The sequence below is a fragment of the Pogona vitticeps genome, chromosome 1, assembly GCF_051106095.1.
Source record: "Pogona vitticeps strain Pit_001003342236 chromosome 1, PviZW2.1, whole genome shotgun sequence".
NCBI classification, from domain to species: Eukaryota; Metazoa; Chordata; class Lepidosauria; order Squamata; family Agamidae; genus Pogona; species Pogona vitticeps.
The window spans coordinates 302,291,525-302,308,279 of record NC_135783.1 but is presented as its reverse complement, the minus strand read 5'-3'; the positions used below and the strand labels follow the sequence as shown (position 1 = coordinate 302,308,279).

Sequence of the window (16,755 nt, the reverse complement as noted above, 5' to 3'; positions counted from 1 at the left end):
CCATCATTTTAATCTCTGTTGCTATCTGGATGGAGTAAAATGTGAGCCAAAGAGCTGCCTCTTGAAATTAATGAATGCTTGAATGGTCTCAAGATAAGGACGCAAAGGGGATGGCCTTTTGTAATAATCTATAGTACTCTCTTATCTTTCTTTAACAGCAAGTCCATGGAGTTTTCCTGTCACTGCTAAATAATGAACAAAGTGGACATAAAATGCCGTGAAAACAACAGGGAGAGCTGTACAACTTATAACCACTGATTATAATTAATCTCTCCTTATGTACTTATATAGAACAAGTGTAGGGCAAATCTCTCTCCTAGAAAATTATTATTAAATGTTATGAGTGAAGCAATCTCCTCTATGCATGCAAGAACAGGAGGAATATCTTTAGCAGTATAATGGAATGCATTGCCATGCTTCCTCAATGCTCCTTAACATCTACAAGAAGCCACTTGGGGAAGTAATATAGAGGTTTGGGATTCACTGTCACTAGTATGCTATCTCTCCTTTGCTTCATCTGCAGGGGATGCTGTACAGGTCCTTGAGTGCTGCCTAGCATCAATAATGGACTGGATGAGATCCAATAAACTAAATCCAGATTAGTCAGAGATCCTACTTTTGGGAGGCTCATCAGACCGGTCAGAGAGAAACTTACCTGACCTTGAAAGGGTTATACTTCCCCTGAAGGATCAGGTTCACAGCTTGGGAGCATTCTTGCACCTGGCACTCTCTATGGAGGCTCAAATATTGATTGTGGTCAGGAGAGTGTTTTATCAACTCCAGTTGATTGCCTAGTTATACCTTACTTGGATAAGAAAGTGTTTTGTGCATTGCTGAGCTCAAAAGTAGATGACTGTAATGCCCTTTATGCAGGGTTGCCCCTGAAAACAGTACAAAAACTTCAGCAGGTCCAAAATGCAGTGGCCAAACTAATTTCTAGGACTAGGAGATTCAATCATATTTGACCAACCTTGGCTCACCCTGTCAGTTACTTACTGTGCTCAATGCAACATGCTGGTAACAACCTATAAAGCCCTTAAGGTTTAGGACCTTGATAGCTGCTGGAATGCCTCTCTCAGAAATCAACTGCCTGTTTCAACCACTCCTCCCAATTCATTTTGTTAAAAGTGGCCACACTAAGGGAAGCCAAAAGACAAGCAACCAGGCCTTTTCAGTAGGGGCCTACAATCTCTGAAACAACCTTCCAGCTGAGATACATCAGACTCCTTCCTTCCAGGTATTCAGGAAATTAGTGAAAACAGAATTGTACAAAGCTACCTTCCGTATCCCCCAGATGCTGTTACACAATTAAATCCTCAATAGTTTATAAGCACTATAGAATTAGAATTTATAATCCATATTATGTGTTGAGATCTTTGAACTATAACACATTTTAATTAAAACTATCACCAAGTAAGCCTTTATAATGGCTATTTCACTTTTAGGTTATGATGGAATCTGCCACTGTCTGCAAATTACACTTTACCTAAACTTTGAGGAAACTAAGGATGGCAAGAGGCGAGGCATTCCACAGCAAGCTGCTTATCATATTTTTCATATGCCAACCATCTGATATAATACCCACAGATGTATCATTACTAAAACAAATATAAACCAGGAATGGAACATATGTATGGCTCTGTGATAAGACTTGACAGCTCCTTGCCTGCTTCTATATGGCAACTGCTCTTATTACCCTCTATATAGAGAAAAGATTTATTGCTCTGCTACCACTCTTAAACAACTAGTTGAGATGATACCGAGGAGTTCAAACTAACTGAAAGCAGATGTCTTAACTTGTGGTTATCTTGCCAGACAACTTTCAGGCACATTCAGGGTGGAGAGGGCTTTCTGACAGCAGATGGTACACTGTACTTGTGAGGTCATACGCAGTAGATCAAGGCTCCCTCATTATGTTAGCAAACAATTACTTTCTGCAGGAGACCAAAAGGCTTGTTTACTTTATTGAGCTATAAAAATAAAAATAAAAAGAGTAGGCAAAACACCCCTTTTAATAGGATTATATAATACTTCTACTGAGCCTTGTTATCAAATTTTATTCATGGACCAGAATCCTGTTGGGATTTTACTCTAGAGCAAATGAAATCACAAAAGTCACAGAGCTGAGTTGCAGCTATTTAACCTGGTCACATACCTGGTCCTATGACTGTCATACAATATGATTCTGGCCACAGAGACTGCAAGACATACTGAGAACTAGTAATCTAATGATTATAGTGTATTTTAACGATGCTAAGTATTTGAAGCTTCTGGCTACATAAAATTCCTATGGGAGTCATATAAGGTCATATCTGTCCAGCGTGCCTCTATCTGGCATTTGCATGTTTGACTATCAGTACTTGAGCAGAGGCTTGCAAACTCAAGGTGATTTATAGTCTTTGCCATTGCAATTTTTTAAAAACCCTCAGAAATGTTAGGTGGGGGGGGTAACCTCAATTGAAATGTCCTTTCCCTCTCACTCAACATGTGGCAGTGTCTGCAAGAGTCAACAAAATGGAAATAGTTCTTATCCAAATAGGTAAGACAAGGAAAGTGGCTGTTAAATCACAACAATTTGCCCCCACAAGGAGAACACTGGCAGAAGAATACTATCTTTGAGCCACAGGCTCCAAAATATACTATATGGTAATTATACACAGTTACGCCATTTTAGATGCTTTCTCTGCTGTGATTAAAACAGAACTCAGCAGGAAAGCAGGAACTATTCCATTTGAGAGCAAATTTATAGTGGGTATGTAGCACCTGACAACACTTCTCATTAGCTGAAGAAGAAACCTACTTTGATACAAAACTCATACACAGCACTACATTGAGACCTAATAGAAAGAGGACAATAGTGCATACTATTCCAACTTCCCCCTTTCCAAATTTCTACTTTTCACTCAGAAAAAGACATTTCCTATAGCTTTAATATTATTTTATGTTTACCACAAGAACAGATCAGGTCTGCACATAGTGTCCCCTACAACAAGATGTCAAACATACAAATGTCAATTCCTGTTCTCTCAGTCAAACATGACACCTGAAAAGGGCTTGAATTTCTTACAGTTAATCAAAACTAGAACAAGTTCTGAAAGAACGAAGAAAAGAAATACCAAATAAAATAAAAATGTAAAGCAACACAAATTACGTACTCCTTAGAAAAAGAAAGAATATTGGATTTCTGGCAAAATACACTAAAGAAAAATATTAAGAGTGAAGATAGAACTTTAGAAAATAAACACAGAAGACTCACCCTTGGACTCACTACAGACAGGAAGGATGGCAGCTCTATAATTTGACAACACTGTTTCCATGAGGTAGCTGATCGCTGATGAATGATGTAATCAGTGTAGCCAGTGACTGCTTTACAGTGGCTCGTGAACACAAGGTTCTAAAATTAATAAAATTTAAAATGTTTTGTGAAAGTTCAGAATATTATTATCATATGAGCTTGCAAGTAACTAGTCACAAAAAAATTCACAGAGATATAACTAAGTTATAACTACATTATGATAGTAAACTACTAAAGTATGTGTTCACTCATTTTGTAGTCTAACTGTGATTTTTAATTTCTGAGGTCCAGACTCACTAATCAGTAGAAGGAAAACACATGAGTTAAATGCTGGTTAGTGCCATGCCTCTTATTTTCTATTGGGTGCTGAAGTAACCACAAGCTGGCTGGAAACAGAGTGTGTGGTTTGTATTGAGAAGCTAGTGGCTGAAGAAACTCAATATTTTGCTTACTTCTGGCAAACAGGAAAATGTCCCTCTTTAAAAACTGTAGCCAAAACTGTAACTGTAATTTTTGGCATTGAAACTATAAATAATTAATTTTTAGAAACATCCCATGCTCTAGATTCTATTCCACTTCAAAAGAGACAATAATTCTTGAGATGACACCACTACTATTTAATTGTTACATTCAGTATTAATATTATTTATTTATTTCTTGAATTTGTACCCTGCCCATTTAGTCCACTGACTACTCTTAATGAAGGTCTACACTGAATGGAGCATATTTACAACGAAGACTAGCTAAACATTTTTTAAAAAGTCTATGAGGAAAGACCTCAGATTTCAGCTTCTTTAATTACCTGGTTGGTTGCTACAGTTAGCGTAATTACTTGTAAAAAGGGCCAACCATGATTCTGCATTTCACAGAACGTTCTACTTGTGAGGTTGAGGCACTAGTCCATAAAGTCAACATCTTTAGGTGATCCCAACTGGATTACAAACTTGCCGGAGGTTCTAAGAGCTCTTATAGACAATCACATTGTCATACAGATTTGGACATTAAAAGCTTATCCTACCACCATGCACTTGAATGTTCAACAGAGTCACAAACATCAAACAGTATACTATAAAAGCTCATGTCTTTTTTGAAAGCCCAGGCTTAAAAAAATTAAAAAATACTTTAAAGAAGCGGAAGCCAGACAACAAGTTAACAAAACAGTTACAGTTAGTAATATACTAGATTAGATTAAACTAAAAAAAGGTTATGTAATTAACTTAGTTACATTGGGAGATGTCTCATTTGTAAATGAAGTGCAAGGACACAGTGTTAACCACATAATATAATAATAATCGTATTTTAGATGAAGGGGATCATAATAAATTAGTTTATGTTAACAGCAAGTGAAATGTTAACATGCAAAGGCTACCAGGTATATGTTAGAAGAAAAAGGTAAAAAATTACTTCCCCATGCATGTTTCTTCATACAGTGGTGCCTCGCAAGATGAATGCCTCGTGGGACGAAAAACCCGCATGACAAATGTTTTTTGCGATCACTGTGGTGCTTCGCAAGATGGCTTCTTCTATGGCCGTGCTTCGCAAGATGATTTCCCCCCCGCGCAAGATCGATGCCTCGCAAGACGAAAATAATGCATTTGTCTCGCGAGATTCCCATAGGAATGCATTGCAATGCATTCCTATGGGAAACCACTTTTCGCAAGACGAAAATTTAGCAAGACAGCGCTACTCGTGGAAGGAATTACTTTCGTCTTGCAAGGCATCACTGTATTTTTATTTGAAAAACATAACCTGTTTTTTGCAGCTATGCCAAAGAGAGAGTAAAATATTTCTAAAATAGCTGTCTATGCACTTTTAGATTCAAAGTGAAACTATACGAGTGGAGATAATCTCTGGACATAATCTGACTGAAATCAGTAGGGATTAAAGTGCATGTTCTGGGTTTTATTGCTGTGGCCCATTTAAAGCAAACAAGTGTTCTGCTTATTTGCTTCCCCATAGTGTTTAATGCATTCTCTGGGCAGTTTGTTGTCCTTGTTTAGTCGTTAAGTCGTGTCTGACTCTTCGTGACCCCATGGACCAGAGTACACCAGGCCCTCATGTTTTCTACTGCCTCCTGGAGTTGGGTCAAATTCATGTTGGTAGCTTCAATGACACTGTCCAACCATCTCATCCTCTGTCGTCCCCTTCTCCTCTTGACTTCTCATTTTCAAACATTGCTACTAGAAAAAACATAGCTTTGACTATGCGGACCTTTGTCGGCAAGTTGATGTCTCTGCTTTTTAAGATGCTGTCAAGGTTTGTCATCACTTTCCTCCCAAGAAGCAGATGTCTTTTCATTTCATGGCTGCTGTCCCATCTGCAGTGATCATGGAGCCCAGGAAAGTAAAATCTGTCACTGCCTCCATATCTTCCCCTTCTATTTGCCAGGAGGTGATGGGACCAGTGGCCATAATCTTAGTTTTTTTTTTATTTTGAGCTTCAGACCATTTTTTGCACTCTCCTCTTTCACCCTCAATAAGAGGTTCTTTAATTCCTCCTCACTTTCTGCCATCAGAGTGGTATCATCTGCATATCGGAGGTTGTTGATATTTCTTCCAGCAATCTTAATTCCGGCTTGGGATTCCTCCAGTCCAGCCTTTCGTATGATGTATTCTGCATATAAGTTAATTAAGCATGGAGACAATTTACAGCCCTGTCATACTCCTTTCCCAATTTTGAACCAATCAGTTGTTCCATATCCAGTTCTAACTGTTGCTTCCTGTCCCACATATAGGTTTCTCAGGAGATAGATAAGGTGGGTCAGGCACTCCCATTTCTTTAAGGACTTGTCATTGTTTGCTGTGGTCCACACAGTCAAAGGCTTTTGCATAATGAAGCAGAAGTAGATGTTTTTCTGGACCTCTCTTGCTTTCTCCATAATCCAGCGCATGTTAGCAATTTGGTCTCTAGTTCCTCTGCCCCTTTGAAATCCAGCTCGTACTTCTGAGAGTTCTCGGTCCACATACTGCTGAAGCCTATCTTGGAGGAATTTGAGCATAACCTTGCTAGTGTGGGAAATTAGTGCAATTCTACAGTAGTTGGAGCCTTCTTTGTCACTGCCCTTTTTTGGGATTGGGATGTAGATTGATCTCTTCTAATCATCTGAGCACTGCTGTGTTGTCCAAACTTGCTAGCACATTGAGTATAGCACCTTAACAGCGTCATCTTTTAAGATTTTAAATAGTTCCACTGGAATGCCATCACCTCCACTGGCCTTGTTGTTAGCCATGCTTTCTAAAGCCCACTTGACTTCACTCTCCAGGATGCCTGGCTCAAGGTCAGCAACCATACTATCTTGGTTGTTTGGGACATCCAAATCTTTCTGATATAATTCCTCTGTGTATTCTTGCCACCTCTTCTTGACGTCTTCTGCTTCTGTGAGGTCTCTCCCCTTTTTGTCCTTTATCATGTCCATCTTTGCACAAAATGTTCCTTGAATATCTCCAATTTTCTTGAACAGATCTCCAGTTTTTCCTTTTCTATTATTTTCCTCTATTTATTTTCACTGTTCATTTAAGAAGGCCCTCTTGTCTCTCCTTGCTGTTCTTTGGAAATCTGCATTCAATTTTCTGTAACTTTCCCATCTCTCTTGCATTTGGTTTCCCTTCTTTTCTCTGCTATTTGTAAGGCCTCGTTGGACAGCCACTTTGATTTCTTGCATTTCTTTTTCTTTGGGATTGTTTCTGTTGCTGCCTCCTGTACAATGTTATGAGCCTCCATCCATAGTTCTTCAGGCACTCTGTCCACCAGATCTAGTTCCTTAAATCTGTTCTTCACTTCCACTGTGTATTCATAAGTGATTTGGTTTAGATTATAACTGAATAGCCCAGTGGTGTTTCCTACTTTCTTCAGTTGAAGCTTGAATTTTGCTATAAGAAACTGATGATCAGAGCCAAAATCAACTCCAGGTATTGTTTTTTGTTGATTCTATAGAGCTTCTCCATCTTTGGCTGCGGAGAACATAATCAATCTGATTTCGGTATTGCCCATCTGGTGATGTCCACGTGTAGAGTCGCCTCTTGTGTTGTTGGAAAAGAGTGTTTCTGATGACCAGTTTCTTCTCTTGACAAAACTCTATTAGCCTTTGCCCTGCTTCATTTTGAATTCCAAAGTCAAACTTACCTGTTGTTCTTTTTATCTCTTGACTCCTTACTTTAGCATTCCAGTTTCCTATAATGACAACATCTTTCCTTGGTGTCAGTTCTAGAAGGTGTTGTAAGTCTTCATAGAACTGGTCAATTTCAGCCTCTTCAGCATCAGTTGTTGGTGCTTAAACGGGAATTACTGTGATGTTGAAAGGTCTACTGTACCTTGGATTCGTATTGAAATCATTTTATCATTTTGAGATTGCATCCCAGTATAGCTTTTCCCACTCTTTTGTTGACTATGAGGGCTACTCCATTTCTTCTATGGGATTCTTGCCCACAGTAGTAGATATGATAGTCGTCTGAATTGAATTTGCCCATTCCTGTCCATTTTAGTTCACCGACGCCCAGGATGTCAATGTTTATTTTTGCCATCTCCTGTTTGACCACATCCAACTTACCAAGGTTCATAGATCTTACATTCCAGGTTCCTATGCAGTATTTTTCTTTGCAGCATCGGACTTTCCTTTCACTTCCACGCACGTCTGCAGCTGAGCGTCCTTTTGGCTTTGGCCCAACCACTTCATTAGCTCTGGAGCTACTTGTACTTGTCCTCCGCTCTTCCTCAGTTGCATGTTGGATGCCTTCCGACCTGAGGGGCTCGTCTTCCAGCATCATATCTTTTAGCCTTTTGTTTCTGTTCATGGAGTTTTCTTGGCAAAGATAGTGGAGTGGCTTACCAGGTCCTGTTCCAGGTGGATCACATTTAGTCAGAACTCTCCACTATGACCTGTCCATCTTGGGTGCCTGTGCACAGCATAGCCCATAGTGTCTCTGAATTACTCAAGTCCCCTTGCCACGACAAGGCAGCCATCAATGAAGGGGTTGGGCAGTTTACAATTTTAGTTATGCAGGCTACATATTGTCCCCGCCCAAAGAGCTGGGTACTCAATGTACTGACCTCGGAAGGATGGAAGTCTGAGTCAACTTCAAGACAGCTACTTGAGCCCAGGATCAAACTCAGATTGTGAGTTCAGGTGTTCACTGCAATACTGTAGTTTAACCACTGTGCCATTAGGCTCCTCAATATAATAGAAACCACCATCTTCATGGGTCAGCAAAATACCAGTACTCAGCAGACAACTGAGCAAAACTAAACCTTAGAACTATGCTCTTACCAGTCTTAAGCAAAAAATACCTGTGCAATTCCAAATGTCTGCAGTTAAAGTTCTCTCACCCATTCTCATCCTAGACTACTATGGATAGCAAAACGGTTGAACACGAGCTTCAGTAGTTAGAGGTGGAGATTAAGTGTCTTTGTCCTTAAAACAACTAGCAGTGCTAGACTGATTATATTAATTTCAACCACAGCAGAATTAAAAGAAAAAATACCTAAATGTACAGTGGTGCCTCGCATAACGTTTTTAATTGGTTCCAAAAAAAAAAGTTATGTGAAACATCGTTATGCGAAACACCATTTCCCATAGAGATGCATTGGAAACCGGTTAATCCGTTCCAATAGGCACGGATTGCCGTCCTTAAGCGAAAAAACCCATAGGAAACATCGTTAAACGATACAATGTATCCTCCATTGGAATGTATTGTAGCTGACTCAATACATTTCAAGGGCTTTGCCAAGTCAATTTTTGCAAAATTAAGTGTGTCATAAAAGGGTCAAAAATGGTTTTAAATGCTTGGATTAGCTTCTGCACCCTCTAAAACGGATGCAAAAGTTAATTTGGCTTTGATCTGACTTTTCGTTAATTAATGGTGAATTTTTTTCCCCCAACTTTTGACAGCTGTCAAAATCTGACAGCTCCATTATTTCCTATGGGGGAAGAAAAAATTCACAAAAAATTAATGAAGACTCAGCAACTGTTCTAAATTCTTGGGTTCGTTAGAGGACCCCCTAAGTTGTGTGCAAACCTGATTTGGCGTTGATCTGAACTTTCGTTAATTTTTTGTAAATTGTTTTCTCCCCCATAGGAAAGCATGGAGCTGTCAGATTTTGACAGGTCCATTGGTTCCTATGGGCCAAAAAACAAAACTTCACAAAAAATTAACGAAAAGTCAGATCAACGCCAAATTAAGTATGCACACATTTTAGAAGGTGCACTAATGATTCCAAGCATTTAAAACTGTTTTTCAACATGTTAAGACACTTTTGTAATTGAAAAAATGAACATCGTTAAGTGAAGCAGGGGACCTAAAACCAAAAACGTTAAGCGAAGCATGGTCCCAAAAACGCTATGCGAAAATCGCCCATAGGGAAAAACGTTATACGAAGCACAATCTGACTCTGAAAAAATAAACGTTAAGCGAAAAAAACGTTAAACGAAGCAAACGTTATGCGAGGCACCACTGTACTTGATTTTCATAACTTATATAAACTGCAAAAATTGGACTGTCTGGTCCAGACAGGTTACATACTTCTCTGATAACACAATGATACTGTTGGAGGGCACCAATTTACTGGTTTTTAGTACTTCCTTTAACATTCGCTATTTACACTAAGAATTTGTACTGAAAGTACAGCTTACCCTCAGCAAAGTGCAGCTGTGCAAGTTGGGAGGGGAGAGTGGAAAATTTACATCAAGCAAGAAATCTTTGTTCTTCAGACACTGAGACTTATGTTGGCTGTCTTCTTCCAGCTCTCTCCAGCAGCGAAAGTGATGGAGCCTGTAGGCGGCTTTCAGAGACAGGAAAAGAGCTAACCATCTGAAACAAACCATAGCAGACATTCACAGCTCTGTGAACAAGAACTTAAAATATGCAGAAATGTAGTATTTCTCCTCAACTCCTTATCACTTATGCTTAGAGCTGGTACTTTAAACAGCAGAAATAAACATGCAGATATTTAACCTATCCCTCTTCCTCCACTTCCAATCTCACACATTCAAAAATGTCATATGCGTATCTTACAAGGAAAAAAGCACATTTCAGAGCAGAATATAACTAAATGAGCCACACCATTTCATATGTAAAATTTGACATAGAATTGCACATCAGGTCTTTGTATAACTTAAACTCAGTAACTGAACATGACAAAACGAGCCTGAACTTTTATCAGTCTTAATTATTTGAAGTTAGAAATAATCTCTTCATAGCAAATGATTTTACAGTATGTGTAAAAATGATCCCCTTTTCCTATTAAGGCCAATGTATGGTCTGACATATATGTCTATGGTGAGAATCATACAATACACATATTCATATCCAGTGTGTATTTATACTAATTGGAAGTCTGTTTCCCCCCCCCCCCATAAAATGTTTGGGAAATGCCAGAAAAATTAAGAATAAGTAATGACCATGTACAGTGGTACCCTGCTGGACGATTACCCCACTTGACGACGAATCCACTTAATGTTGAAGTTTTTGCGATTGCTTTTGCGATTGCAAAACGATGTTTAGATGGGGGAATTTCGCTTAATGCTGATCGGTTCCCTGTTTTGGGAACCGATTTTTTGCTTTACGACGATCAGCAAACAGCTGATTGTTGGGTTTCAAAATGGCCGCCGGCTTAGAAAATGGCTCCCAGCTGTGTTAGGGATGGATTCCTCGCATTACAGGCACCAGAAAATAGCCGCTGTATGGAGGATCTTCACTGGACGAGCAGGTATTTCACCCATTGGAATGCATTGAACGGTTTTCAATGCGTTTCTAATGGGTTTTTTTATTTCGCTTGACGACGATTTCGCTCTACAGTGATTTCGCTGGAACGAATTAACGTTGTCAAGCGAGGCACCACTGTACTTTTCATAGTCCAACACTGTCCATAGTTACTGAGAATAAAGTCTCACTGCATTCAGTGGGTATTGCTCTCAAATATATTTGCAATGGGATCAAGGTTCCCTCTAAGCTCGGGTGTGTGTGTGTGCATGAGTGCACCTCTGCTTCCCTCTGTGCAGCTGTCTTCCCCCTCTGCGCAGCAATTGTGTTAGGTTCTGGTCATGATGGAACCCTGCGCTTGGGGGGGGACGGAGTCGCGCATGTGCAGGAGCAAAATAGAGAGACAGAGAGGCGGAGCCCCACCCAGTGGAGCTGAAAATTAAAAGGTACATTGAATGGGATTGAACACTTAGCAGTTCTTCACTGATTTTTATTTGCTATTATCATTATGATCACTTTGATGCTTCACCACCATGGCATGAAGTAAGTACAACTACTCCCTTAAAGCACCATATAATGGCAAAAAGCATGTTTCTTTTTTACAGTCTACTGAAATGCAAACATACTTATAGATTTATTCTCTTATTAATGACACATGTGTTCCTCCAACCATTTTAAGATTTATGTTGGCATTCCTCACCTTGCTAGATGTCCCTTATGCATGAGGTTTGCCATCTCTGCTGGAGAAACATCAATAAACCGTAGGAAAGAGAAACAATTCTCTTCTTCTGTGCCTGTAATATAAAAGAAAAAGACTCAATGTTGTAATAGAATTAACAGGCATGTAATACCTTCATCTTAAGCTTTTTTACATGAAACACTCTATAATTCTGCAAACTCTTGGATTCAGCCAAGTCTGCTGTCATGTCTGTCTTGCCCTGAATGATGTTAACTGGCACACACAGAACTGGATCCACTATTAGTATAGACAGTATTTAATTTAGGTCACTAAGAGAATCTGGAGGCTTGATTATCCAGCATCTAAAACTTACAAAATGTAAGAAGGAACACAGCAGTTGATTCTTGTGGACAGCAATCACATTTCCTCACTTAATAAATGCCATTTTTCTCTCTAACAGAAAACTCACTACCAGTTATTACAGTCTAAATGCAATGCAAAATGTCTCTGTAGTCAATATGATGAAGACTACTGCTTCAACTACGATTTCTGGAGCACAGTAACAATTGCCATTTGCAGCACTATTTCTTTTAATGTAGCCATGTGTGCCAATAGATGCAAGAAATAGATGCAATGTGAAATGACAGCAGCCAATAGAGGTTAGGTAGAGTAGGAAGGAGCAGGAGAACTCCTAAACGGGAACAGGTGGGTGACAAAATACATATCACTCCTCCAATCCTAAGGACAACAGGATGTTGAGAAATGACTAAAAAATGGTAAATGACTGCAGATCACTCTCATTTCTCCCTATAACTCAATGATGCAAACACCAGATCAGTAATTCAGAGATCCAATGATTTTGGGACTGAACAAAATATAAACGTGGCACTAGAGAAGATACATTATCAGTGTCTCTTGTGCACAAAATAAAACATTTGAGCACTAACAAATTAAGCAGTAGTGTTACTGACACAGATATATGAGTTGCAATAGATACCAAAATGAAGAGAAGCCAATAAAGTGATGCAGCGGTATCACAATGGCTTCTAAGCATCCCCTCCCAATGAATGGAGTCAGGCTTGGTCTCTCATTTGCTAGAGAGCTGGCAATGATGAAAATGAATGGGACAGAGACTAGAGTGATGATGGCAGAAAACCCAGAGTGAGTCTGTTCAAACAGGCTAAAGACCACTGGAAAGCCTATTTTGTGCTGGCTCTGGCAATGAAGAAGTTTTTTCTTCTCTGTCACACCATGTCTGCAGTCATCCAGATGATCTGTCTCAAGCAATCAGGACCTACTATGTTCTTGTCCACAAGAAGAGAATGTTGATAATTCAACAGCCCACTGTGAACAATTTGCACAACACTTTGTAGATAAAATCATTCAAATCCTCTCTGACTTGGATGCTGAAGTGAACGCTGGTTTGGTGGATATAATTTTGACTCTTGCTCGCTCGTTGTTAATGGATTACTTTAGATTTCTGGAATCTGAGGATGTGGACAGGACCCTTGGAAAGGTGAAAGCCACCCTATGTATCCTGTATCTTTGCCCTTCCTGGATTAGAAAAACAGCTAGATGGGGTCTGGCTGAGTGGGTACGGGGAATGTCTCTTTGGAGTGGGGGGAGGGAAACATCTTGCCTCAAGGAAGCAGTTGCAAGGCCTCTCTGAATTCCACAATACTGGACAATTATGGACAAATCTCCAAAACTCCTTTTGTGGGCAATGTGCTAGAATGGGTCGTGGCTTCTCAGCTCTAAGGGTACCTAGATGAGATTATCTAGATCCATTTCAACTTGGCTTTAGACCTACCGTGTTTCCCCAAAAATAAAATAGGGCATTATATTAATTTTTACAGTACAGTGGTGCCCCGCATAGCGAGGTTAATCCGTTCCGGATTAACCTTCGCTATGCGAAAACATCGCTGTACGGGGCAGGAAAAGCCTATTGGGACACATTAAACTTAGTTTAATGCGTTCCAATAGGCGCCAAAACTTACCCCTCCAGCGATATTTTCGCTGGTCCGGCGGCCATTTTGGAGCCGGCCGCGGACGACCCGAAATGGCCCCCCGCAGCATTTTCGCGACCTGCACAATGGTGAAGGGTGGGATTTCAGTTAACTGGGGCTTATTTTTGGGGTAGGGCTTACCATATTTGCCGGCGTACAAGATGACTGGGCGTATAAGACGACCCCTCAACATTTCCACTCAAAATATAGAGTGGACGGCTCTGCTGCGGCGCCAGTGGCTCTGCCTAGGCCCACTCTGGAAGTTCATGGCCGGGAGGGGAAGCGGTCGGTTGGGCGGTGGCAGTGGAGGAGGAGGAGGAGGAAGAGGAGAAGCGGCCGAGCGGGTGGGGGCGGGCGAGCGAGTGGGCAGCTGGCTCAGCGGCGAGGAGGAGGGGAAGCGGCTGGGCAGGCCTGAGGAGGGCGAGGAAGAGGGGAAGTGGCTGGGTGGGCAGGGGCGGGCAGCTGGCTCAGTGGCGTGGGGCGGCGGGCAGCCCGGCGGCGGGCTCTGGCCACTCAGGCATGCCGGGCTCTGCTTCCCTCCCTCCATCCGGACCGATCGCCTGCCTGCCTGCCTTCCTCCCCGGCCGGCGCAGCCCCACGTCACTCACTCAATGGCAGTGGCGGCGGCTCCTTCCTGGCCCAACTGAAGTGCACCCGGCATATAAGATCACTTGGAGGCATGTTTTTTGGGCCAAAAAAGTCATTTTATATGCCGGCAAATACGGTATATTACAAGCATCCTGAAAAATCATACTAGGGCTTATTTTCAGGTTAGATCTTATTTTCAGGGAAATAGGGTAGTTATGGGACATAGACTGCTCTGGTTGCTTTGGCTGATAATCTATGCTGAGAATTAGATAAGAGAGTGTGCCTCTGTTGGACCTCTCAGTGGCTTCCAATACTACTGACCATGTAACCTTCTGGGTGGCCTGATTGGGATGGGACTGAGAGGGACTGTGTTGTAGTGGCTCTGGTCTTTCTTTCCTGGAGGGGCAAACCCCAATAGTAGTGCTGGGGAAACCTGTTTGATGCCTTGGCCGTTGGTCTGTAAGGTCCTTCAGAGTCCCACTTTCCTCCCTACACTATTTAACATATACATGAAACCAACAGGAGAGTGTGTGGCTTACACTAAGGATGCTCAACTCTCACCCCCGCCACTTTCTTTCCATCTAAATCTGTCCTAATCCATTAACTGGGGTCGGTATTGAACTGACTGAGGGTGAACAAACTGAAGTGTAATTCATGCAGGACACAGATGCTCCTGGTCAGATAGAAAGCAGACCAGGGAATAGAAAGTTATATCCCATTTGCATTAATGCAATATACCTACCTTTATTTGTTTGTTTGTTTGTTTGTTTGTTTGTTTATTCATTCATTCATTCATTCATTCAATCAATCAATCAATCAATCCATCCCACTAATCGAGGGAACAGGCCAGTACTCTGGGCAACTTACAATAAGAACATCAACATAAACTAAAATTCAATAATAAACAAATAAATATTAAACAAGAGAGTAAACAACCACAACTTAAATAAAATCTGTACTAAGATACAAGATGGTGACAGACCAAACAATCAACCATAAAATCACGGGTCATCAAAAATTAGAGAGACCAAAAACTCCCAGAATCAAATTAAACAGAGGCAAGAGTATGGAAACCCTGAGTAAAGAGCCCAGCCTTTACTTGTTTCCTAAAGCCAAGGAAGGTTGGGGCCTGACATATTGCTGCAGGAAGAGAGTTCCACAACATGGCGGCCAACACTGAGAAGGACGATTTTAACCTATAAAACCCTAAATGGTTTGAGTCCAATTTAGAAAACAATTTGCATCAATAGAAATAAAACAATAGATAGGGGATGCATGCCAAATCAGCAGAAGGAAATAGCAGTAAATAGTTGAGGGTACACCAGTAGCGAGTGTCAGCGGTGTAGATGTTTGTATTCTTAGTGGATGATTTTTAGTGGGTGGGGAGTGTTTGGGGATTTTTATGTGTTTGCATGTGGGTCTGGTCTCTGGGTGTCTGTGTAAATTTCGCTGTATGGGTATACCATGTATATACTTACAATGACAATAAATTTATTTGATTTGATTTTCCAGTACAGAGATAAATGCCATAAAAATGTGTATGAATTGTTTTTCACATACTCCATCAAAGAAACAGTGAAAACAAGGCATTTCAACTGAAGGAAGGTACTTTAATCTTAACATTAAGAATACTGAAGTATGAAATAATTTAGTAATTGAATAGAATAGCTTAAAAGTTCCTAAAACTGCCTTCCTTGGAGCTTAAACCACAATTAGAAAAACTAAGCTAAATCCACTATCACTAGTAAAATGGCATGATATGTATTATAAAGAGTTAAACTGATCCAGTGTTGTCAAGAACTTTAACATACCTCTCCTATGGAAGAGAGACTGCTGGATGTGATCTGGTGCAAAAGGAGAAAGTAAAAACTGCAACCACCTAAAAATCAACACAAGAATGTAATGATTAGAGTGTGAGACTGTGATTTTGGAGATCCACTCTGAAGTCTTCACTGAACCATGAAACTCATTGGGTGACAGCCAGCTATTCTCCCTCAGTCTGAGGGAGTTCACTGAGCAAAGATATGTATATAAGTATAACAAATAGATAAATATGACAAAGTAAGCAAGTGTTGGTAGTTCCAACTTTTGTTATTTCTGAATTCCACCTTTCCTCTAAGAAGCTTATTTTGTCTAGCAGCTCTATGACTTCATCAAACATAAGCAAAGTCTGGAAGAATGAGAGATAGAAAAACATCCTCTCTTCTTCACAGCAGTCATTGAAGAAATTCTAGTGACTGAAAATATGGAACTGAAGAAGCTGATGGAACACCAACATTACTTACCTGTCCCGTGAGTGGTTAAACACCCTGATCTGCCCATGACGGTACAGAAATTTTGAAATCTGGTATGGCTTCAACGAAATATGAAATGGTGACCAAGTTTCTTGTCGCTCAAAGAGTTCTGGATGATTGCAGACCTATTTTTTTAAAAATGTCAAGAGTTAGAAGATATTGTGAAAATTAATTATGCACACTGTTTAGACATTCCAAA

At 40.4% G+C, this 16,755-nt stretch overlaps 1 protein-coding gene across 2 annotated transcripts in view; it reads right to left on the bottom strand.

The window, feature by feature from the left end:
• INO80 (INO80 complex ATPase subunit) overlaps positions 1-16,755 on the bottom strand; it is an 85,162-nt gene that overhangs the window by 34,742 nt on the left and 33,665 nt on the right. For both annotated transcript variants that reach the window (XM_020793730.3, XM_072986257.2), the window contains exons 21-25: positions 16,548-16,681; positions 16,074-16,141; positions 11,690-11,783; positions 9,921-10,098; positions 3,257-3,394 (exon numbers count right to left, since the gene is read on the bottom strand). In XM_020793730.3, coding sequence (XP_020649389.2) covers positions 3,257-3,394; positions 9,921-10,098; positions 11,690-11,783; positions 16,074-16,141; positions 16,548-16,681 — 612 coding nt within the window. The remainder of the gene's footprint in view (positions 1-3,256; positions 3,395-9,920; positions 10,099-11,689; positions 11,784-16,073; positions 16,142-16,547; positions 16,682-16,755) is intronic.